The sequence below is a fragment of the Gasterosteus aculeatus genome, chromosome 14 (genome assembly GCF_964276395.1).
Source record: "Gasterosteus aculeatus chromosome 14, fGasAcu3.hap1.1, whole genome shotgun sequence".
NCBI lineage: Eukaryota > Metazoa > Chordata > Actinopteri > Perciformes > Gasterosteidae > Gasterosteus > Gasterosteus aculeatus.
In genome coordinates this window covers 4,931,565-4,953,732 of record NC_135702.1, presented here as the reverse complement: position 1 = coordinate 4,953,732, position 22,168 = coordinate 4,931,565, and the positions used below count along the sequence as shown (strand labels likewise).

Below are 22,168 nucleotides of genomic sequence, written 5' to 3'. Positions count from 1 at the left end.
TGGAAATAGTTTGATCAATAGTTTTTGCCTTTGGCACGTGGCAATGCTTAGATCCCTATAAATTAAAGTATATTTAATAAAGTGATACTCTGTATCAAGGTGTCACTCTGATCAGCTTCAAAACGTGTCGCTTTTCACCGGCATTACGAGCTTCCTCCAAGCATCTTGTTCCTTCAGGTGTTGTTCAGCTAATGCCTTAAAACTACAATACCCATGATGCACCTGGAATCACAACAAACGTGCCAATGCCAAACATTCCGCTCAATGAAACCGGCATCTTAATTCACCCTACGACATGAGGTATCTACATTAAATATGTGTTAACTGACAGTGCGCACTCAATGTAATTTGTCGTATTGTATGTGGCGTATTTTCACAGAACTCCCCGGTTGAATCCGTTTGTTTCCCTGCCAGCTAACGTTAGCTCTCGCGCGGATGCTACTCTGCTTGCTAGATGCTGTTAGCAAACAAGCTAGCTAGTTAACCGTTTTATCTCGTAAATCCGATGATGAGTCCAGGTCGTTTCATAACGTCCTTTGGAGCCGTGCCCTTTTGTTTGGTCCGGTTTCAACGGGACACGCCACCGTGCGCTTCACCGTCGCCAACACGGCACAAACACGACGTTGGTTAACTTAAAAATTACTGACGTTACCAGAACGCGAGCTCATCTCAACAAACTGTTGACGTGTGAAGATTTGTTTTTTTCCTCTTCGGTTGTCAACATTTTTGACCGTTATTATTCAATTAGCTACATGACAGGTACAAGTAACGTTATGTATTTGGACCGTACATCAGACGCATTGGCACGTGTCTCTGCGTTTGGCGTTAATGGTATGTGTGGAATAGATGCTAGTTAACGTTTACGTTAACAGGCAAACGTTAGCTAACGCTAACTAGCTTGCTGTAAATTGTGGGGATATTTACAGAATCGTTGTAGCTAGTTTCTTTTACTATTTGTAACATGTGTCACTGTACTGTACATTTTGGGAATGATTAAAGTTAGTTATGACTGCAGATACATTACTTAATACTGAACTGTTTATGCGCTTTGAAGGTCTTTGACATACAAACATTTTATGGTATTTTTTTTGGTAAAACAAGTGCATGTGTGACATTAACACAACTGTTGACACAAACAATTTTTCTTGCTGACTAGAAAGTCATCCTGGACCTTTTCTCACAAGCTGCCTTCTTTTAAAACGTGGTCATAGTGCCTCAGCTTGCAGGAGAAGCTTTACTCACCTATTTACATTCACATTAATCTGCATTAAAACCTCGTGTTCCCCATGACACATCTTTTGTGTACCTTTTGATCCAGGTGTGTGGTATATAAATAGATGGATAAAAATACGTGTGAATGTTAAAAAAGAGGTTGCTGTTGGCACATACAGCTTTTCAGTCTGTGCTCAGTGGAGATGAGTTTTGGAATAACATCTGTCCTTAAATTATTGACTCTCTCACTCCTCATGAATAATACAACCGACGATGTTGTCATCTCGAGGCCATGAAAGTGTTCCTGAATCTGTCTTTGCGATACGTGGTTTAAAAGATGATTTCCTGCTCCTCAAATCCAGCAGAGGGAGAGAAAGCCTTCGGTCTCTTGTGCTGTGACGGGACTTGATGTTTCTTTTGCTCATCAAGCCGGGGGGACTAGTGATGAGGGGCCGACACACTGAGTCTATTCAGTCTCTGAGACGTAGCTTAAAGGAGAGACATCCTTAAGGTGTGGGTGGAGCTTTTGGACTCCGGCGGTCTGCTCTCAGTTATTTTCTGACATGTCAACTGTGGAGATTTTTCATCTGATGCAGCAATAGGTAGGACACTTTATGGGTTTTCATAGCGAGGCAGTCTCTGCGTGGTGCGCTGTGTTTGCATGGAGGAAAGTGATGTCCTGCTTTGTGTTTTCCGATTTGTCTATGCTAAATGAGGAATGTGGAAGTGACTGAAAGGGGATAACACTTTCTTTCACCGCTAATTTTTTCCTTTTTGTTTCCTCCATTGACGCTTATAGAATGTTATTTGCACTGTGTTTCGGTTCAGCTCAATTTGCAAGTGCAGATGACGGCAACGCAAATTTTGCGTGCGACTATAATAATGCTTTATTATTATTTTCCATACTGGATAACCCGGACCTCCACCTACTGCAGGGACAGCGGAGTCCTCCAGCTCCGCTGTCAAAAGGACAGATACAGGAGATCGATATATTTCCTCCCCTGTGTATAAATGCTGCTTTAAAAGAATCGATCAATCACAGTATCCATTAATATCAAACAAAGAAACATAACTGAGAAAATAAGCCAAATCATTACAGCTGAGGGGCTAAAACCAGTTGATTTCAAAAAAAGGAAAGACAAAAATGAATTAATTCACAATTATAGTTGTTTCCTATCAACTCTACGGATTAGCCATTGATGAAGTGATTCTGTCTGTCGCAGGTGTTGTGACCTGTAGCCAGTTATGGCACCAGGGGATATGGTGCAGGACCACGCCAAGCAGCTGAAGCCCAAGGACAAGCGGCCTGTAAGCAGGACATCGAAGGCAGACTGTGAGCCCGACGGCTCCTTTGTCTTTGAGGCTCATGAGGCCTGGAAGGACTTCCATAACTCCCTCAGGCATTTCTATGAAGTAGGAGAACTCTGTGACGTCACGCTGAAGGTCGGTCCCTCTATCCAGACTCAAGTAAAGAGACGGAATTTTTTTCTTTTCTTCCATTTGCAATTCAGCGTATCTTTGTTTAATGTTTTCCGTAAAGTCATGTTAGCGGTTTGAAATGTGGGTCCAAAGTAACTGCTGTAATCACAGTGATTAGATCACAGTGATCAATAAACGGGGAGATTATTGTTGCTGTATCCTGCTGGGCCTTGTTTCCTATCTCTCTCTGTTTGTGTCTCTCTTTGTAGGTCGGCAGTAGGTTGATACCATGCCACAAGCTGGTGCTGGCTTGCGTCATCCCTTACTTCAGGTATGTTTCATTGTCTTCGACCTGGTCCTGTAACCGAAATTCTCACTGTAGCATAGACGCTAGATTCTCACTCTGTCCTGTGATTCAAGTCGGCGATTCTGGAGAAAGACGATTAATATTTGAACTCGACACCCAAACAACTGCCACTCCCCAACACGTCTGCTCTTCCTCTTGCTCCCCCTTTTTTTTCTTTCACTATGTCCAAGGCCATTTCCCTCTCGCGTGCGTGTGCAAGAGCGCCCCCTGTTGTTAAATGGCTGTAACAGTGTTGTGTGGCGGAACTTCATCACCAACCCACACACACCTAAGAAATGATAAAACAATCAATGTTGCTAAATCATCGACAGGGACGGTTTGTGAACCACTGGTCTCAGACACTTATCGAGTTTGTTAGTTTTCCTCTAACAAGACAATGGTAGTAGCATAAAATTACAAAAAGGGAGGTTTCCTTATTGGAAAGTAAAATGTTACGATTGTGAGCTTTAGCATCAGGTAAAGCATTGACACGGTTTGTCCCTCAGGGCCATGTTCCTCTCTGAGATGTCCGAGGCGAAACAGGAGCTGATAGAGATCAAGGACTTTGACGGTGACGCCATCCAGGACCTGGTGCATTTTGCCTATTCCTCCAAGCTCACATTAACTGTGGACAACGTCCAGCCACTGCTGTACGCTGCCTGCATCCTTCAGGTAAACAAAGGGTCAAAGGTTAAGATACTGCTAAAGTTTTTTGTTTTTTTCAATTTCTGCACAGAATTCTGTTTGTGAGACGTGTTTTTTTAGGTATTAACCGTATTACTGCTTGAATCTATTAGGTGGAGTTGGTAGCGAGAGCCTGTTGCGAGTACATGAAGGCCCACTTTCACCCCACCAACTGCCTGGCGGTGCGAACCTTCGCCGAGAGCCACAATCGCGTGGACCTGATGGACATGGCGGACCGCTATGCCTGCGAACACTTCACCGAGGTGGTGGACTGTGAGGACTTCATCTGCGTGTCTCCGCAGCACCTGCGCACATTGCTGTCCTCCAGCGAGCTCAACATCCATTCGGAGACCCAGGTGTACAACGCGGCGGTGAAATGGCTGAAGGCGAACCCGCAGCACCACGAGGACTGGCTGGACCAGATCATGTCCCAGGTCAGAGAGTTCACAGCTCCAGGGGACTGGGAGGACTGGGTGGGGGCGTAGCTGGCGTAGGTTAACGATACGACGTGCACGGCGGTCTCCTCCCCTCAGGTGCGCCTGCCGCTGCTCCCCGTGGAGTTCCTGACTGGAACGGTGTCGAAGGACGAGATGATTAAAGGCAACCTGAGCTGTCGCGACCTGATGGACGAAGCCAGGAACTACCACCTGCACCTGAGCAACAAGGTGGTGCAGGACTTTGAGTACTCTGTGCGCACCGTACCCCGGAAACACACCGCAGGTAACACTCGTCTTGTTGCACTTTTCTTTTAGCAACCTACATTTTTGTCCTCATATTTTCTTTGTATATTTTCCCATCTTCTGTGTGCAAGTAGCCTGCGAGTGCTCTCACCGATCCAAACCCTTTGTTCTCTCCATCCATCTCCTCAGGGGTTTTGTTCTGCGTGGGCGGCCGGGGGGGTTCTGGTGACCCATTTCGCAGCATCGAGTGTTACTCCATCACAAAGAACAGTTGGTTCTTTGGCCCCGAAATGAACAGCAGACGGCGCCATGTGGGTGTGATATCTGTAGGAGGTAAGAGGGGTCTCTCTTCTATGTAATGAAGTTAACGAGCAGTTGGGTTTAGAAATTCTATAATAAAAATATTCCCAATATACTCCGATGCCAATTTATTTATTGACTTAGCTGAAACTAGTGAACAATGTGCACAAACAATACAACCGTTAATGGCCACTACCTCAATGAAGGAAGTTGCGTTTATTTACATTAACTGGCAACTCCGTTGGTGTTATGTGCATTTCACACAATACTATTTGAGAATATTGGTCATAAAGACTCACGTCCATGTCTGTGTGACGATGGATTCCTCAGGCAGGGTGTATGCAGTCGGGGGCCATGATGGCAGCGAACACTTGGGCAACATGGAGATGTTTGACCCCCTCACCAACAAGTGGATGATGAAAGCCTCCATGAACACCAAGAGGTACCAAGACAACGCTGAATCCTCCATATTGTCTTTAACACACTTATTTACATACATACATATTTTCATTTTAGATTGAGTCATTTCCTGTTGTCTTAGTATATGGGGGACAAAAGACGTTTGCAGCAGAAATGTCGCTCTTGTGTTCCTCAGGAGGGGCATCGCCCTGGCAGCTCTCGGTGGTCCCATCTACGCCATCGGAGGCCTGGACGACAACTCCTGCTTCAACGACGTCGAGCGCTACGACATCGAAAGCGACTGCTGGAGCTCCGTGGCCCCGATGAACACTCCCAGAGGAGGGGTGGGGTCCGTCGCGCTGGGGGTAAGGCTTTCAGAACGGAGGGCGGGTAACTGACTTGATGGTGTTCTGGACCTCACTTCTTTGTGCCCCCTCTGCCCGGGCCCAGAGTTTCGTGTACGCGGTGGGAGGCAACGACGGCGTGGCGTCCCTGTCCAGCGTGGAGCGGTTCAACCCCCACCTCAACAAGTGGACGGAGGTCAGCGAGATGGGCCAGCGGCGGGCGGGAAACGGAGTCAGCAAACTCAATGGCTGCCTCTACGTAGTGGGTGAGAGCAACGTTTGACTCGCATCACGAGCGGGTCACATGTCTCCCGGACGCACGCCGCACTTTTATAAACAGAAATGTGTGAATGGGGAAAGGTGAAAGTTCGTGTTTTGTAAGCTACCTGGTGACTGATTGACAGTGTGAGATCTTTATCGTACCACCTGAATTTAAAGAGTCACACAGGGTTCATTAAAACAGGATGTTATGGCCGGTCAGTAGCTGTATTATATTATAACACGTTTTGCTTCCCCACTGTGTCCTTATTATCTAATGTCAGGTACTATCACACACACCAGTTTCCTGTATCCTTCAGCCATTTCATGATTCCTTTCCCCTCTCGTTTTTCCTGAAGGCGGCTTTGACGACAACTCCCCCCTGAGCTCCGTAGAGCGCTTCGACCCCAGAATGCACCGCTGGGAGTACGTGTCGGAGCTGACCACCCCGCGGGGGGGCGTCGGGGTGGCCACCGTGATGGGAAGAGTGTTCGCGGTCGGCGGTCACAACGGGAACATCTACCTGAACACGGTCGAGGCTTTTGAGCCTCGAATGAACAGGTGAGAAGTCGCTGCGCGGAGAGACCGCCGCCACGCGTGTTCTGTGTCGGGCGAGTTGGAAGTAACTGTTGTGGTGCTTTTCGCCCCCCCCCCCACCCCCCCTCCTCAGGTGGGAGCTGGTGGGCTCCGTGTCCCACTGCCGCGCCGGAGCCGGAGTCGCTGTCTGCTCGTCCCACGTCAGCCAGATCAGGGACGTGGGACAAGGCTCCAGCAACGTGGCCAACTGCATGTGACCCGCCGCCCGGCTCCTCCCCAGGTGACCGACTGCCACCGGTCAGACCTGATCCCTGCACAGGCGCACCACACGGAGCACACGCACGCACGCACGCACACACACACACACACACACAGCGACGGAGGGGTTTGGCCGAGCTGTTTCGCCGCTGTTCAAACATCCGCCGTAGTCGCTGTGTGGCTGATATTCAGTCTGCACGCGGTGATCGAGTGATGTTAGCGTGGTTCTACTGACTTGAAGTGCACAACGGACAAATCAGTCTTCTCTGACACAATTAAGATATTTCTATTGGTGTTTTTTTGCAATCAGTGATTTTTTTTGTACCGTGTTTTCGCCATAGTTGTGACTTTTTGTAAAGGCGCCGCAGTAGCTGAGCCTATTAGTGTTTGATACTAACGTCTCGGGAATGGGAGGTGAGTTTTTGATCTTCAGGTCAACTGCACAATATGAATGAGGTGTGTACAGCGGGCCAGTGTGAGAGCTTTTCAAAGGCCTCCTCTTTAAGGCTCACTAGTTTACTCGTTGGCTCTGCATTTCTTTTCCACAGAGATGTGAAAAATCTCTAATTTAAAACAATCACGATCACGCATCCTTTGCAGTGCACGCAGTTAAAATGTTAACTGTCAATCTGAAGCACAATGTTGATGTTCCTGCTTTATTATAGGTTAAGAGCAGTTGGACTTTTTAAAGGTGCGTTTCGGGATTATTCTCTCCGACTGCTGTGTGTGGATCACATCGCAGCAGTTCTAGCTGCAGTTTTCAAGTAATTGTGTTCGAACAATCATCTGGTTCAAATCGGGACAAGTCGTTGGGCCGGGCAGGAGGCGACGGGTTTAAACTGCTGCAAGTACCAAACAAAAAATGGTGGGTTCCGAGTCGCCTCCTCCAGAGGGTCTGGTGACTGCGTGCCGGAGGGCGGAGGACCGATCAGAGCAATACGGTGCCCCTCTCGGCTTCTTTTTCACTTTGATTGTACAGAGATCTGTTCAAACGGGCCGGGGCAGATACTCGCGTTGAAGATTTGTGTTGGACGATAGCTGGACTGTCAGAAATCCTAATCAGGGCTTTCAGATGCGTATTCGAAGCGGCGGAGGTTTTGTCTCTGCAGATGGTTGCGTTATATTTTAATATATGGATATTTTGTATGATAAAATAGGTGTATCTTTGGTAATATCCTTTACTATTACTATCTAATCCATTGCTGTGCACTATTTTCCTAGAATAGATGTGAAGTCTCAGTATATTTTGGTCCTAACTGGAGCATTTTATGTTTTAAGTTTAAAGATGTTTATTTAACACCTTACTGCTATTTCCATAAAAATATTCTTTTTATTTCTCAGAATAGGTTTACAGAGTGATGACTAAAACATAAAGGTGTTATGTTTATAATAGAAATAAGAATATTATTTGACAGCTTGTGTTCTGGCAATCATAATCTTGGTGCGTATTATCAACCTGCAACATTTTTACACCAAAATAAAAAAACGTGTTTCCAACTTTGTAGCAACTGAGCGAGAAACGTCTTTTGTAAACTTTACTGTACTTTGTTGTTCTTTCTCCTGACTGCTGCCATCCTGTGCGTTTTATTTACCCGCTATTGGTATAAATTGGTACAATAAAGTTCTGTGCAAAGTTTACTGGTGGGATTTCGCTTCTTCTTTGTTTGCCAAACACTAATGTTGCCTCCTTTTTAGGACTGACTGTAAACTGGGTGCAAACAGTGCAAACAGTCATTTCACTCACTTGCAATGCACCCGATACTTGTTTATATTTCTGTTCTCAATAAAGATTCATAAAAGTCTGCTGACCAATAAAACGTGTAAATGAGAATCTGATGTAAAATAAGCATTTCATGTTTTGTAAAATGTCCTATCCAGTTAAAAAGTAACCAGAGGTGGAGGTTTGCCTGTATAAAGTTTATGATGTGGTTGTTACACACCGTCTTCTGGACTTTGTGGTCTCACTGTGTCAAATATGATGTGCACACAAAACTATAACCAACACGTCCTTCAGGTTCTTCTAGGTGGAAGCTTTGTGTTGTTATCGTTATTGACTGATGACTTCTGTGAGCTTTGACCTCAAAGAATTTAAAAATGTATTTTTGCGATCCCCAAAAATCGGATACTTTTGTTTTCTTCTTTAGTTGAGCACGGACCCTTTTTCCGTTTTTATTTTAAACTTTTAACTTAAAGGACAGTTTGAAGTCACACCAAAGCTGATAAATGTTCAGCCTTTTAATAACTTTTAAAATGCATGGTATTTATAAAACACAATTGACTGCAGGGCTTCTGCATCTAAATTGTATTTAGCAAAAAATGACAAAGAACCAAAACCACAGAATACATCCATCGTTTTCTATTGTCAGCCATGTTTATGATTAACGTTATTTCTGGATTAATCAAATTCTAAGGGTTTATCCTTGATATTGCACATTGTGCTTACAAAACAACCAACCTGGTCTCAACCAGTTAATTTGGTTTGGAGGCAAACGGCAGATTGTTTTTGTAGAAAAAGAGTCGAGTGTGTCATCTGTGTTTTACTGCTTTCAGTCTTTGGACTCTGGCTGGATGCTGAAAAGAGCTGAAGCACCGAGGTGATGCTTAGAGGTCTCAGAACCGGGAGCTGGAGCACATCTCAGGCTCAGGAGAGTTTGGAGAAGAACCCTGAAGCTATTAGGATGCGTAGAAACACACTTTGAGTGGTGAACACAGACAAAGAGAAACGGACAGAAGCCCAAAAATGATTCTGCAGCTGCTCAGCTTCACTGCTCTTCTGGCTTGTGGTAAGACTCCTTTTTTTTCCTTTTGTTTGTGGCCAGGTGAAGATATAAACCCGTTTTGTAATCCTCAAAATGAAGACAAAGTGTGTCGACAAACAAAAACGTAAACTAAATGTTGTGAGGTACATAGAAGTTATAAAAACAATTTACTTTTTGAAAGAAATGAAACAGAGCTTTTGTGAACCTCAATATCGTTGAATGAAAATGAGCCTTAGCATTAAAATATAAATAAGTAATTTTTGTACAATACTTGTACAGGAGACAACTCAACCGTAGTTCTTATTCTTGTCTAATTCATTTACTTACTTTCATTTCTAAAAAAACCTCAACCGCTGTTTAGAAAAGGTCTAAATAAGAATTTATTTTAATACCAATTGTCTTTGAAAAATTATTAATAAAATATTCTGCATTTATATCTGTTCAGCGAAGCTGCAAACTAACAGTTTATATAATATTTCTTGCACCGATGTCTGATTTTTCATGAGCACCACTGCATGAAGCACGTTGTTGTGAGGTGGTTAAATTTTGCATCATGTGGTCTTTGAAATCATTACAGATGTGTGCCGAACATGTGATTCTATAGTGTCCTGTTGGGGTTGTTAAAAGTCAAACATTATCCAAACTTTGTATGAGAGTTGATTGACGCGGCTGGACTGTGGATAGGTTATGGGACTTTTATGATCCATGGGAATTCAAACGTTTCGACAGCTTTTGTTATTTCACACCAACGGTTTTATTTATTTATTTGTTACTCAGTTAAACCAGTATGTTGTACTCTTGTGTCTTTAAGCCCAGAGCCAGTGTCATCCAGGCTGGAGGGAGAATGCGAACAACTGTTACTTCTTTTCAACGGACACAAAGTCGTGGATGGAGGCGAACGCCTTTTGTCTGGAGCAGAACTCCAACCTGATGAGCATCCAGGACATCGAGGAGAGGGTGAGGCCACACGCACGACGCAGGAAACTCCATTTGATAAAGCATCTCACGCGGCGTTCTGATGCATTTTTTTTTTTAAATTTTTTTATTGTGTCCTTGTCTAGTTGTGGGTGAGGACACAAATCGGCACGGAGAGCCACTGGATCGGCCTGAACGACCGCGCCGTGGAGGGCGTCTGGGAGTGGAGCGACGGGAGCCCTTTCATAACATACCTGTCGTACGTCATTTCTCAAAAAAAAACACTTTCATTTCATCCAAAAACCTTCATATCCAAACAATCTCTCTCTCTCTCTCTCTCTCTCTCTCTCTCTCTCTCTCAGGTACTGGATATCCGGCCAGCCTGATAACTGGGGCGAGGAACCCGGGGAGGACTGTGGTCAGGTGGCGGGAGCAAACTTTGGACAGTGGAATGACGAGAACTGCGGCGTTAAGAGGAAATACATCTGCAAGCACGTCAACGGTACATCCAGCAGAGAGCGTCCGCAGACCCCCTTTTTTTTTACGTGTTGATCTGACGGCGTGTGTGAAAAATCAAACCCGTTTTCTGCAGAAACGCAGAAGTGGGAAAAACTTTTTATTTTCTGACTCAAGTGAAGTTTTGAGTTCATTCCTTCGTCGTCATGCGAAGTTGACCCTAATCGACCGTGTGCTCCCTCTCCTCTCCTCTCCTCTCCTCTCCTCTCCTCTTTAGCCAATCCGGGCCCTCGGTGCGACCTGGCGAACGGCTGGACGCAGCACGCGTCCGACTGCTACAAGCTGAAAGCGGCCGGCCGCAGGAGTTGGGCGGCGGCGCGAAGCGACTGCGTGCAGGAAGGAGGGGACCTGGTGTCCGTCACCTCGGCAGAGGAGGAGCAGTTTGTCACAGGAGCGATGGACGCGTCGTGGATTGACCTCTGGATCGGGCTCTCCACATTGGTGAGAGGATCGCCGTGTGTCTTTAACTGCGTGATGTTGTATCGAGTGCATCCACGGGATGGTTGAGCTTTACTCCCTACAGAAATGCAACAAGATTTCATGTCAGGTTGAAGCCACAAACACTCAGTACGCCTGGTCTGATGCTCTCCATGTGGAGTACACGAACTGGGCTGGGGGTCAACCGTCAGGGTGAGACATCGTGCAAACTCGTCATCTAAATAGAAATATCCATTTGTGCAAACCGGCGTTGAAACGCGAGAGATCTCTCTCCAGCAACGACACGCAGGCCGGCGCGTGTGCCGCCATCGTCAAAGATCCGCCCGACGAATTTGGGAAATGGAGATCCCATCTGTGCAGATATGAGCGTCCTTACATGTGCAAACGACCGCTCAACAGTAAGCTGGACCTTTGGGGGAATAAATGCAAAGATTACGGCTCTTACTTTCATCATGAAAGGACAACAATTCACTCTTTTGATACTCGCCTCCAGCCATCTGCCACCGCGGCTGGCTGAGCTTCGCCGGCAGTTGTTACTGGGTGGTCAGTAACACAAAGCTGTTGACCACCTGGCACGAGGCCTTCACCAGGTGCTCCGGTATGGGGGCCCACCTGCTGGTTATAAACAGGTAGGAGAGAAGCATCTGCCCCTGGAGCCCAATGATGAAACCGCACAAAGAAGTAAAGGTGTCCGTCCCTGCTTAGAAATCTCACGCCGTCCATCTTTTGTGTCCCGCTCCTCGTCCGCAGTGAAGAAGAACAGTTCTTTGTCAACGGGAACCTCCCAGACTTTCACCACGTGGACGTTCCTGACATCTGGATCGGTTTATCGGGTACTCCACGCTCAAAAATACTGTAAGAAAGCATCGCGATTGTCGTCGTTCATGACCCATGTGACGTCACACAGACAAGGACCAGGACGGGGAGTTCAAATGGGTGGATAAATCCCCAATAACCTTTTCCAACTATGGTCCCGGTTGGCCCAAAAACACTGCAGCCACTTGGGACTGTGGACAAATATACACAGGTACAATTTGCACCACTAGTACGTGATAAACGTTCTCATGTTCACGCTCGAGACCAACCATCAGTTCATGTTCTCTTCCAGGGAATTACGACGGAAAATGGGAGACGACCAACTGCTTCAAGAGCCTGGGTTACATCTGTGAGATGACCGGCGGACAGAACCCCAAACCTACTCCAGCTCCTGGTTGGTGAAACTTTGGTTCCGTCTCCGCGTACCGCGGATGAACGCCGTCGATAAACGGCCACGCGAACTTTGTTTCAGATTCCCACTGCGACGCCGGGTATTTGTTGAACGGGGACTTCTGCTATCGCTTCGAGAGCGAGTCGGTGAAGAGCTGGCACGACGCCGAGGCTCACTGCAGCGGAGAGCAGGCTCACCTCGCCAGCTTCCACGAGGAGGATGAGCTCAGCTTCCTGATCGGTGCGCGGCCCAGAAGGCACACGCCACAAACCGGGAAATATTATTGTGTTTTTTGAACTTTAAATGAACTTTTGTTGTCCCTGTGTTTCATCTTCAGCTCACATGCCGGGTGCATCCTGGGTGGGTTTGAATGATATCAATGTCGAAAACCAGTTTGTGTACACTGATGGAACCCCTGCAGTAAGTGATAAAACCACCAGCACATAACTGTCATTTCACGCGCATTTGGAAACTGCAGGGTCGTCCTTTGCGAGGAGCTTTATCTGTCCTCCATATTTCATGGTGATCTCAGGATCTCCTCCCGTGGGCGACCAACCAGCCGGACAACTGGGAGAAGAACGAGGACTGCGTGCACCTCCAAGGGACGACTCAGTCCGAGCCCGGGAAGCTCGCTGACGACGTCTGCACCAACACCAGGGAATTTATCTGCAAAAAAGGTCTGACCCACCACGCATTGTGTTTAAGTCGCCCTTGTTTTGTTGCTGAAAACAAGGTGCGTTTTACGGTTTTGTGTCCGTCTCGTCCCTCCACAGCCAAGGGACAAGGGCCCCCTCCCCAGCCCCCAACATCTGGACCAGGTGCTCTTGACCGTCCGTCACACACGACCCCCAAGCTGACGGCGGGTTGGCCTTGATTTGTGTTGCGTATTCGTCACAGGGTGGAACGAGAGATGCGGCTCCTGGACGGCCGACCCTTTCAACGACTACTGCTACCAGTTCAACCTGCTGTCCACGAGGCCGTGGGCGGAGGCCCGAGCCGACTGCGTCAACCAGGGAGGAGACCTCGTCAGCATCACGGATCCCTTCGAACAGGCCTTCGTACAAGGTGAGGGAGCGCTCTTTTTCTATCACTGTTCATTATTAGCGTTGTTGCTACCAGTTATGTTTGATTCTCCTGCAATAAACCGATTTAAATTTCTTAAATGATTCTTATGGTTTGTATAAAAAGTCAGGCTATTCTGGGGAAACTGGTGTAGTCTTTACAAAAAAAACCCATTTATCTGGACTCGGTTTGTGTTTGTCTCTCAGGTGTGATCCAGTCCAGCCCCACAGGTGTCTCTCTGTGGATGGGGGGTCATGACTCCGTCACCGAGGGCGGTTGGGAGTGGACAGACGGTTCTCCGTTCAGATACATCCGCTGGAATGCAGGTCATTTGAGCCCAAATATGTGCTGCAGAATAAAACCATGCGAGGTATATTGTCAATAAAGTGACGAGTTACTTTTCTTCACAGGTAATCCAGACAACCACAACGGGGAAGACTGCCTGTCCATAATAATTAACAACGGCTACTGGAATGACGACAACTGTCAGCAAAAAAGGGGATACGTCTGCGAACGGAAAGGTGGGACGTGTTGCTTTAACCGTCGTTTCACTTGTATTTACATATTTAGAGTGCTGATAGTTGACTTCGGTGACACTGGACTCGCGCTTCCTTTCAGGAATCACCCCTGAGCCTCCTCCACCTCATGATGGTAAAGACGCCGCTGAATCGGTCGCTTCTTAAAGCGGCGCTCTGCTCGGCAAATAACACGCAACAGCCATGAATTTGTCGTTTTTCAACTTTATTATTCCGGCGGCAGGCTTCATGACGGCGCTGGTGTGCCAGGACTCCACCGCCGTCCTTCACTGTCCGCCCGAGAGCGTAATCAACATCCAGTCGGCTTTCTACGGGCGGAAGAGCGGTGACATCTGTCCACACTTTGGTGGATTGGAAGGAAGCTGCACCGTGGAAGGCCTCCTTCCTCACTACCGGAAGATGTGCGACAACCATCCCTTCTGCTTCGCCTACGCCCACGTGGACGCGGACGCGGACCCGTGTCCCTCCGTATCCAAATACCTGGAGATCGTCTACAGCTGTGAACAAAAAGGTGGGCTCCTCCTTGTCTTTGATTCGGTTAAATTCCAGCGTTTTCCTCTAACAATCCCAGCTGAACGCTAACGGTGGGTTTTCGTGGTTTTTCGGCTGCTCGCAGTGTGTCTGCACGGCCTGGGAGTCGAGGACGGCAACATCACGGACGCTCAGCTCTCGGCTTCATCCTCCGCCGGTGCCTACACTCCCACCAAGGCCCGTTTGAATGGGAACTCCTGCTGGATGCCTTCAGGAAACCGTACGTACCAACCCAGCGGGAAGAATATATATTTCATCTCTATTTAACCTTCATATGGAACCTTCATACTCTCCCCCAGCAACCTCGAGCTGGATCCAGGTGAACCTCGGCCAGACCAGAAAGGTAACGGGAATAGTAGTCCAGGGTTGTCCACAGAACGACTTCTGGCTCACCGAATTCAAGATCCAGCACAGCGTGGACGGAACCCGCTGGACGGACTACACTGCCGACGGACAGGTGAGCGAGCCGCTGCCGCCGGACAAAGCGCAACGCGCTTCCAGAGGCAAACTTCGACGACAGTGGACACGATGTCATTTTCAGGATTTCCATCATTTGCAGTTTTTCTCAGGCTCGACGGACAGAGACGGTCCTGTGACTCAGCTCCTGGGGACACCCGTGTCCACTCAGCACGTCCGCATCCTGCCGCTGGGCTTCAGCGGGCAGGCGGGGCTTCGCTTCGACGTGTTGGGGTGCACGCCGGACTGTAAGGGAGCCAGTGAGCTTAAGAGTTCTACTGTTCTACACCGATGGTCGATAATTTAAAAAAAATGTAAAACGCTTTTCAACAGATGCAATCACGTGCGCCAACAAGCCCAACTTCAACTTTGCCAACGATAAAATGACGTGAGTGGAACACATAACATTTGTATTCCGTTGGGTAACGTCCTTTTGGGGATATTTCATCGTCCTCTCAGAACGCGACTGATTCTCGCGTGTCTTTCCAGCGTCCATTGTCCGGCCCGCTGCGCCAACGCTTATCACCGGGTGTACGGCACGTCAGTGTACCGGGGGGTGAGCGCCAGCGGTTTGTCACATGATCCGCATCACGTGTTGCGTAATGTGTGCAGGGAGGATCACGCGCGTTTGTCTCCGCTCTGTCTCCTCTCGCAGGACTCAAACATCTGCGCCGCGGCCATCCATGCTGGAGTGATACTGAACGAGGGTGGAGGAGACTGCACCCTGTTGAAAGTGGAGGGGCAGGACTTCTATCCCGGCTCCACCAGGAACGGCATCACCTCGTTGCAGTAAGTCGCCTTTTTCTTTGTGCGGCGCTGGGAGGCAAATTCAGCTACAGCAAGTTTTATTTTGTTCTACAGATACGATGGAAACTATGCGGTGTCTTACACTTTTGCAGATGGGGGTGAGCTAAAGTACAATTACAATCCCTCAATTACTGAACATCCATTTTTCAATTCATGCCGATTAGACTGATTCTGAATTCTGTGCTGCAGCGCTGAGGTGCTCCGGGCCGGACTGGTACGAGTTCGGAGAGTTCTGCTACAAACCTTCTACGGACAAAAAGACCTGGCACGATGCCCGGGACACTTGCAGGAGTCTGGGTGCGGAGCTCGTATCGATCCAGTCGATGACGGAGCAGAGCTGGCTGGAAAGCTACCTGTACATGGGTACGGATTTAGGAAACAGAGGGGGTGACGGTCGACGCAGTCAGATTGTGGCATTCGAAAGGCAGCGCAGAGAGAGAAAGACTAAAAGAGCACACGAAGAAAGATAATCCATCCGGTTTTTTTTTCTCCTTGCTTGTCTTTTTCAGCCACCAGTGACGTGTGGACGGGTCTGAATGACCTGTTTGTGACCGGTATGTTCACCTGGTCTGACGAGCACATGGTGACCTTCACCTACTGGGCTCCAGGGGAGCCCAACAACCACGACGGGTTCAGCGAAGACTGCGTGGAGATGTTGCATCAGGTGATTAACAGTCTCACACACGCCAGGGTCATGCAGTTCCTTCTACAAATACGTATATTCTTTATTTGAATGTTCATTTCATAAATGTCACAGACCGGACGATGGAACGACGTGTCCTGCACCGAGCTCAATACCTACATATGCAAAGCGGCCAGAGCGCATTACCCCGCCCCCTCTGTGAAACCCACCGTGTACGGATGTCCTCAGGTAGCACGAAACTCTTCCCACCGCACACCCGCTGTGTCTGTTCTCACGAGGCCTGTTGGACGAAAGTTGTGTAACGAGGTGTGACGTGTGTCAGGGCTGGCACGCGTACGGCTACTCCTGCTACTGGCTGGAGGAGACCACCAGGAGCTGGTCGGACGCGAAGGCTTTCTGCAAAGAGCAGGGCGGCTTCTTGCTGCACATCGGAGACGTGTGAGTCTCCTCGATTGTGTTGTTATGTGCCCGTCGTATTATGTGTGTGCGTGTGTAAAGTGGAGTGTATTTAAATCTTATCTTAAAGATTGGTTTTGCAGTTATGAGCAGGCTCATTTCACGGTGACGCTCTCTGGAAAGAGCGGTTTGTGGTGGATCGGCCTGCGTGCTCGAGGAGGGTCAACGGGAGGGGTCGACTACATCTGGGACAACGACTTACCCCTCACCTTCACCCACTGGGACAAAGACCAGCCAGGTACGGACTGGAGGCGTCCCCTCACGTCAGCGGGGCAGTGTTAACGCAGTGTTTACCCAACACGCCCCCCCCTCCCCCTCTAGATAACGGGGATGGTACCTGTGTGGCCATGACCACGGGTCAGATTGGTGGTTTCTGGGACGACAAGCAATGCGCAGAAAGACACGCCTTCGTCTGCGAGAAGCCCCGGCCCGACATCACCCCGCCCCCCAAGCCCCCGACCCCTCCGCCCTCACAGGGCTGTGCTGACGGGTGGACCGCGCTGCCTCACTTCAGGAACTGTTACCGGGTACACGGGGGAAGCAGAAGGGACAAACTAAAAGCGCGATACGGTACCGCGGGCCGTTTTTTTTGACTGTTGATGTGTTACAGCTGTTCCACGAGGTGGACTTTTCCCTGAAGAAGAGCTGGGGAGCGGCACGCGAGGACTGCGTCTCCCGAGGAGCCAATCTGGTCAGCATCCACAACCAGGAGGAGGAGGAGTTCCTCGCTCTGTACAGCAAAGACACCAGCAAGTGGATCGGCCTCAGGCACAACCCCACGGAGGGAGGTGAGCACAAAGCGATAAGATAATGCCGATGCAATGAAATAAAGAAATAAATGAAGGCCCCGTGGTCATTTCCCATGGCTGTAGGCTACTCGTGGAGCGACGGCACGCCGCTCTCACACACCAACTGGGGTCACGGGGAGCCCAACAACCACGAGGGGCGCGAGGAATGCGTGGAGATGGTGAGCAGCGTCAACGGGAGCCGCTCTTGGTGGAACGATCTCAACTGCGACGCTCACCAGGACTGGATCTGCATGATCACTAAAGGGAAGAACCCCGTCTTGCCCCCGGTGCCCCCACCTCCAATTCCAGGTAAACTGTTCCCACAAGAGGTGATGAGTGTGAAACCTTCAATACATATTGTTTATATTACTCAAAATAGATGTTTAATATCTTCTCACCTACTTATTTGAGCTGAATCGTTTTTCTAATTCCCAGACAGAGCTCAGGCTAGATTTTCCTTGTCTAAAATGTTAATTACAATAATGCATTTTGATATTGGTGCTCATAGGAGGCTAATTAACTCAAAAATATATGCCTCAAATGTGCAATTATACGTAATTCTAAATAAAAAAGCAGAGTGAGTTTCCTCATTTCTTAACCCTCAGCTCCTGATTGTGGCTCTAATCCTGGCTGGAGGAAGAACAGCAACATCTGCTACTACTACAACGACACCGACATCGTGGACTTCCACACGGCCATGAGGCGCTGCTACCACGAGAAGGCCTTGCTGGTGTCCATCCACGACAGAGAGGAACAGGCGTACGTCAACACCATGGTACGTCTCCCTGTCTGCAGCCCAGCGGCCTCCAACGCAGCCACTTCTGACTGGCTCACTTTGCACCACTCCTCCAGGTGGGGACGGGCGATGTCGCTGCAGCTTGGATCGGGATGAGGATGCTCGGCATCGCCAGTGGACAATACATGTACGTGTCGTTTCAAGTGGTTGGTGTGGAGGTGAATTTGAAATGTGTAAAATCTGCCCCAAATTAATTTTCACGTATCTTTTAATATTACAAGTGGTAGGGAAAAAAAACACAGCACTCCGCATTAAGTAGAATATTGGGTATTTTCTAATTTAAAATGAAAATATACATTTGATTACATATGAGTCACTGATTCAATATCAGTTTAGAAAAGTTAAAAAGTGTATTGACGTCATCAATTAGCGCCTCGATGCTTAGAAAGGTCTGTATTTCGCTGCAGCAACACAATGCAAATCCTGCTCCAGAGTGGAGTTTCTCTTTGTAATGTGTTTCTCTGGTTTACCTGCACAGGTGGGTGGACTCCTCCCCTGTGACATACACTCACTGGGGTCCAGGTGAGCCAAACAACGCCAACGGGGAGGAGCAGTGTGTTCAGATGAACAGACATCAAGGTATTATATTTATATATATAATATATATATATATATATATATATATATAACAGGAAACCGTTCCAACTCACTGAACCGTTGGTTATATTCACAATGAACTCGGGCTGTTTAAGGAGGATGGAACGATGCCAACTGTGGTCGGGCCGGAGCAGGTTACGTCTGTAAGAAGTTCCCTGGAGGCAGCCACACACCTCCTCCACCCACACAGCCCTGGGAGGGCAACTGCCCTGCAGGTAACACACACACACACAACTGGCTACATTTTAGGTGTTGTTTATTTATTAAAACATGCACACAGACTTTTACACGGTTTTACACTGAAAATACTATTTTAGTACTTCATGAAGTCAAATTAGATTTTGCATGATTTTTTTTTACTCTTTATTATTTTAGTTTTTCATTTCTCTGATTGTCTTGTTCAAATAGCAAACCACTTCAGAATTGGGGGGTTTCTGTCCCTTCTTACGCATTGCGTAATATACAATACTATTGCATTTAAAGTAGTTTATTTTATACACACACCAATCAAGCTGTAACTGATAATACAACCAATAAAAATCTATAATATGACCCATTCACCTTCCTACTCTGCAGGTTGGATGCTTTTCAAGGACAAATGCTTCATGTTCAAAGGGAGGAAAGACGACATTAAAGCGAATTGGTCTCACGCGCGGACCTGGTGCAAAGCCCAAGGAGGCGAGCTGGCAGTAATCGATGACCAGTACGAGAATGGTGAGTTGCAGCTGCGAGAAGTCAACAGTCCACTGGCCTCGGGTCAAAAAAAAAAGACCAGTCTCCATATTTAGATCCTCTCCTGTCCTCCAGACTTCGTCGCTAGCTACCTGAGGGACCTGGAGCTTCCCACGTGGATCGGCCTGTCGGATCTCTTGGTGGAGAATCAGTACGCCTGGAGTGACGGCGTCAGCGCCGTGCTGTACACCAACTGGAACGAAAAGGAGCCCAACAACGCAGGCGGAACAGTGAGCAGAACTAAAACCTTCCACTCCGGGCTTTTTAAAAGCTTGGAAACTCACTTGTTATCCTCAACAGGAACACTGCGTAGCGATGGCTCACGGACCCCTGATGAGTGGCAAGTGGAACGATGACGTCTGTCACAAGGATCACAGCTTCGTCTGCTCGAGGAGGAAATGTCAGTTAATTGTTTTCCTTTCAACCTACAACCAATCATTTTAGTCACGGAAATACATCTCAAACATACAGCTGCTAAGTCCACGTTCAGGCGCTTCTTATCACTTCATCTGCTTCCACATCAGCGAGCAGCATCGCCCCACCACCCCCAACCAAGAGCCCCTGTCCAGAGGGCTACGTCTCCTGGTACAAGAACTGCTACAAGCTGGTGGAGGAGCCGGCGGCGTGGGGCGCGGCGCAGACGGCCTGCGAGCAGCAGGGAGGAAACCTGGCCAGCGTCGACATGAGCTACGACCAGGCCTTCATCGCCGGGGCGGTCCTGCAGGGCAAAACGGACGCCTGGATCGGACTCAGGCGCAAGGTGCCGTTGGGGAGGGAAGGGAAGGGTTGGTGTTCAGAGGTATCTGACCTTTCGAGTGTGAGGTCAAACAAAACCACCCACTAACTCTGGGTAAAATTAATAATTTAACTTCACCGGGTTGAAGTGAAAGTGTCATGAAGTGCAAAATATCTGTGTATATTTTGAGAAACCCGACTCGTCCATCATTGAACCCGAAGCTTATGTTCTCTCGGAACGCAGGACGAAGACGGCTCCTACTCGTGGACGGACGGCTGGCCAGTTTTCTTCACCCAGTGGGGACCAGGAGAGCCCAGCAACGTGAAGGACGAGGGCTGCGTCAGTATGCACGCGTCCCGCGCCTTCCACGGGACCTGGAACGACACCCGCTGTGACCAGGCCAAACCCTACGTCTGCAAGATCTCCTCCGGTTTGAACCTTTTTTTCCTCCCAAAATATGCTTCTTTTAAGGGTGAAAACCAAACAAAAACGTACAGCGTTGATGGTGTAACTTCATTGCACCTCAGAGAAACCGCCGCCGACTCCGGCCCCCGGCGACGGGAAGTGTCTGCCGTTCTGGGTCCCCTACGGCCGCTACTGTTACGCCGTGTACGGCGGCCTGCAGGGTTACTCCTGGCCGGACGCCCGACACTACTGCCAATCGTTCAGGGCCGACCTGGTGTCCATCCACAGCCGGGCCGAGGTGGAGTTCATCAGGAACCTCAACTCCACCGAATATCACAACATGTGGATCGGCCTCACCAGGGACGGCAACTGTGAGCGTAGAGAGGACGAGCGACGTCACAATAGGTTCATTTGAGTTTTTATTTTTAGTGGTGAAACCGCGTTTGTCTGCTGTTCTAGTTGGCTGGGCCTGGACGGACAGGACGTCTTTGGGCTTCCTCAACTGGGCTCCCAACGAGCCCAACGCGGCCTTCCACCCCGGGGACGTGGCCGAGGAGAGCTGCGTGGAGATGTACCAGGACGGGCGCTGGAACGACAACGACTGCCTGCAGAAGAGAGGCTTCGCTTGCCGCCACCGCCAGTGTACGGATTGTATTATTTGCAGCTGCAGCTTTTGTAGCTTCTATGAGATGGAAACGATTCAAATTGGGAGATAAAAAACAAGCAGATCAACAGGTTTTTGTTTTTTTTCAGACCACACAACAGATGACGGCGGTGAGCCCATTTTCCCCACCGACGGTCCAGGTGCCAACAGTAAGTAGGACCATGTTCTTCACAGTCTACATTCTCTTTAGAGACCATTAAAATGGAAACCGTGCATTTGCGTGTGCAGAAGCCGGCGTGATAGGCGGCGCCATCTTTGGAGCCATCGTGTTTTTCAGCTTGCTCGCCGGACTGCTGTTCTACATCTTCAGTGTTCGGGGCTATAAGCCGAGCGGCCTGAGCCTGCCAACGAGGACGACCAGTCCCGTGGACGTGGTGAGTTACAGTGAGGTGTGAACACGTGGTCGCATTGCTGTCGGAGTGTAACGGCTAATTTGTGTCATTTTTCTGTTGCAGCCGTCTTTCATCAACCCTAATTTTGCAGGAGAATCAGACACATAAACAGTCATTCAAGTTTTGTACAGTGCATTGAATGTTTTTAGTAAATCAGTGATAATGTCTCCAAGTGCCAAGATTTAACTGATTTATTGTTATACAGCCATAATATAAATGTAATTCACTATATCAGTTATTATTTACGGACCTTAAACCACTAAATTGTGTAATTAAAAAGAAAACCCCCAATAAA

The 22,168-nt window shown here is 48.4% G+C and overlaps 2 protein-coding genes and 1 long non-coding RNA gene across 8 annotated transcripts; 2 read left to right on the top strand and 1 right to left on the bottom strand.

Annotated features, from left to right (window-relative positions):
• Positions 1-104: 104 nt before the first annotated feature.
• Positions 105-8,075, top strand: klhl8 (kelch-like family member 8). Of its 6 annotated transcripts, none has more exons than XM_040197049.2 (12): positions 105-300; positions 2,436-2,655; positions 2,901-2,962; positions 3,484-3,649; positions 3,775-4,095; positions 4,195-4,381; positions 4,531-4,674; positions 4,972-5,083; positions 5,237-5,405; positions 5,491-5,650; positions 6,002-6,203; positions 6,313-8,075. In XM_040197049.2, the coding sequence occupies exons 2-12, from the start codon at positions 2,458-2,460 to the stop codon at positions 6,434-6,436; spliced, it is 1,845 nt and encodes a 614-aa protein (XP_040052983.2). In that variant the 5' UTR covers positions 105-300; positions 2,436-2,457; the 3' UTR covers positions 6,437-8,075. The 6 variants fall into 6 exon arrangements, with proteins under 6 accessions (XP_040052983.2, XP_040052980.2, XP_040052984.2 ...); XM_040197046.2 differs by having other exon boundaries at positions 147-300; positions 2,436-2,679; XM_040197050.2 differs by lacking the exon at positions 105-300 and adding an exon at positions 483-759.
• LOC120831816 (uncharacterized) lies at positions 8,075-22,168 on the top strand. Its single transcript, XM_040197573.2, has 49 exons — positions 8,075-9,220; positions 10,008-10,153; positions 10,258-10,370; positions 10,474-10,613; positions 10,845-11,068; positions 11,151-11,257; positions 11,342-11,463; positions 11,559-11,694; positions 11,816-11,898; positions 11,973-12,092; positions 12,174-12,275; positions 12,354-12,512; positions 12,610-12,692; positions 12,805-12,949; positions 13,046-13,090; positions 13,170-13,337; positions 13,541-13,660; positions 13,745-13,855; positions 13,953-13,985; positions 14,094-14,381; positions 14,487-14,621; positions 14,701-14,858; positions 14,961-15,105; positions 15,191-15,245; positions 15,347-15,413; positions 15,513-15,646; positions 15,719-15,762; positions 15,854-16,027; positions 16,174-16,328; positions 16,422-16,535; positions 16,630-16,745; positions 16,847-17,001; positions 17,085-17,290; positions 17,374-17,551; positions 17,636-17,860; positions 18,157-18,326; positions 18,404-18,474; positions 18,826-18,926; positions 19,040-19,159; positions 19,521-19,658; positions 19,752-19,906; positions 19,977-20,076; positions 20,201-20,436; positions 20,656-20,842; positions 20,940-21,188; positions 21,277-21,459; positions 21,571-21,630; positions 21,710-21,855; positions 21,937-22,168. Exons 1-49 carry the CDS (start codon positions 9,178-9,180, stop codon positions 21,979-21,981), a joined length of 6,510 nt encoding a protein of 2,169 aa, XP_040053507.2. The 5' UTR covers positions 8,075-9,177; the 3' UTR covers positions 21,982-22,168.
• LOC120831818 (uncharacterized) lies at positions 19,320-20,101 on the bottom strand. Its single transcript, XR_005714126.2, has 2 exons — positions 19,961-20,101; positions 19,320-19,869 (listed from the first exon to the last, which is right to left on the bottom strand). It is a non-coding gene; the product is annotated as an uncharacterized LOC120831818 (long non-coding RNA).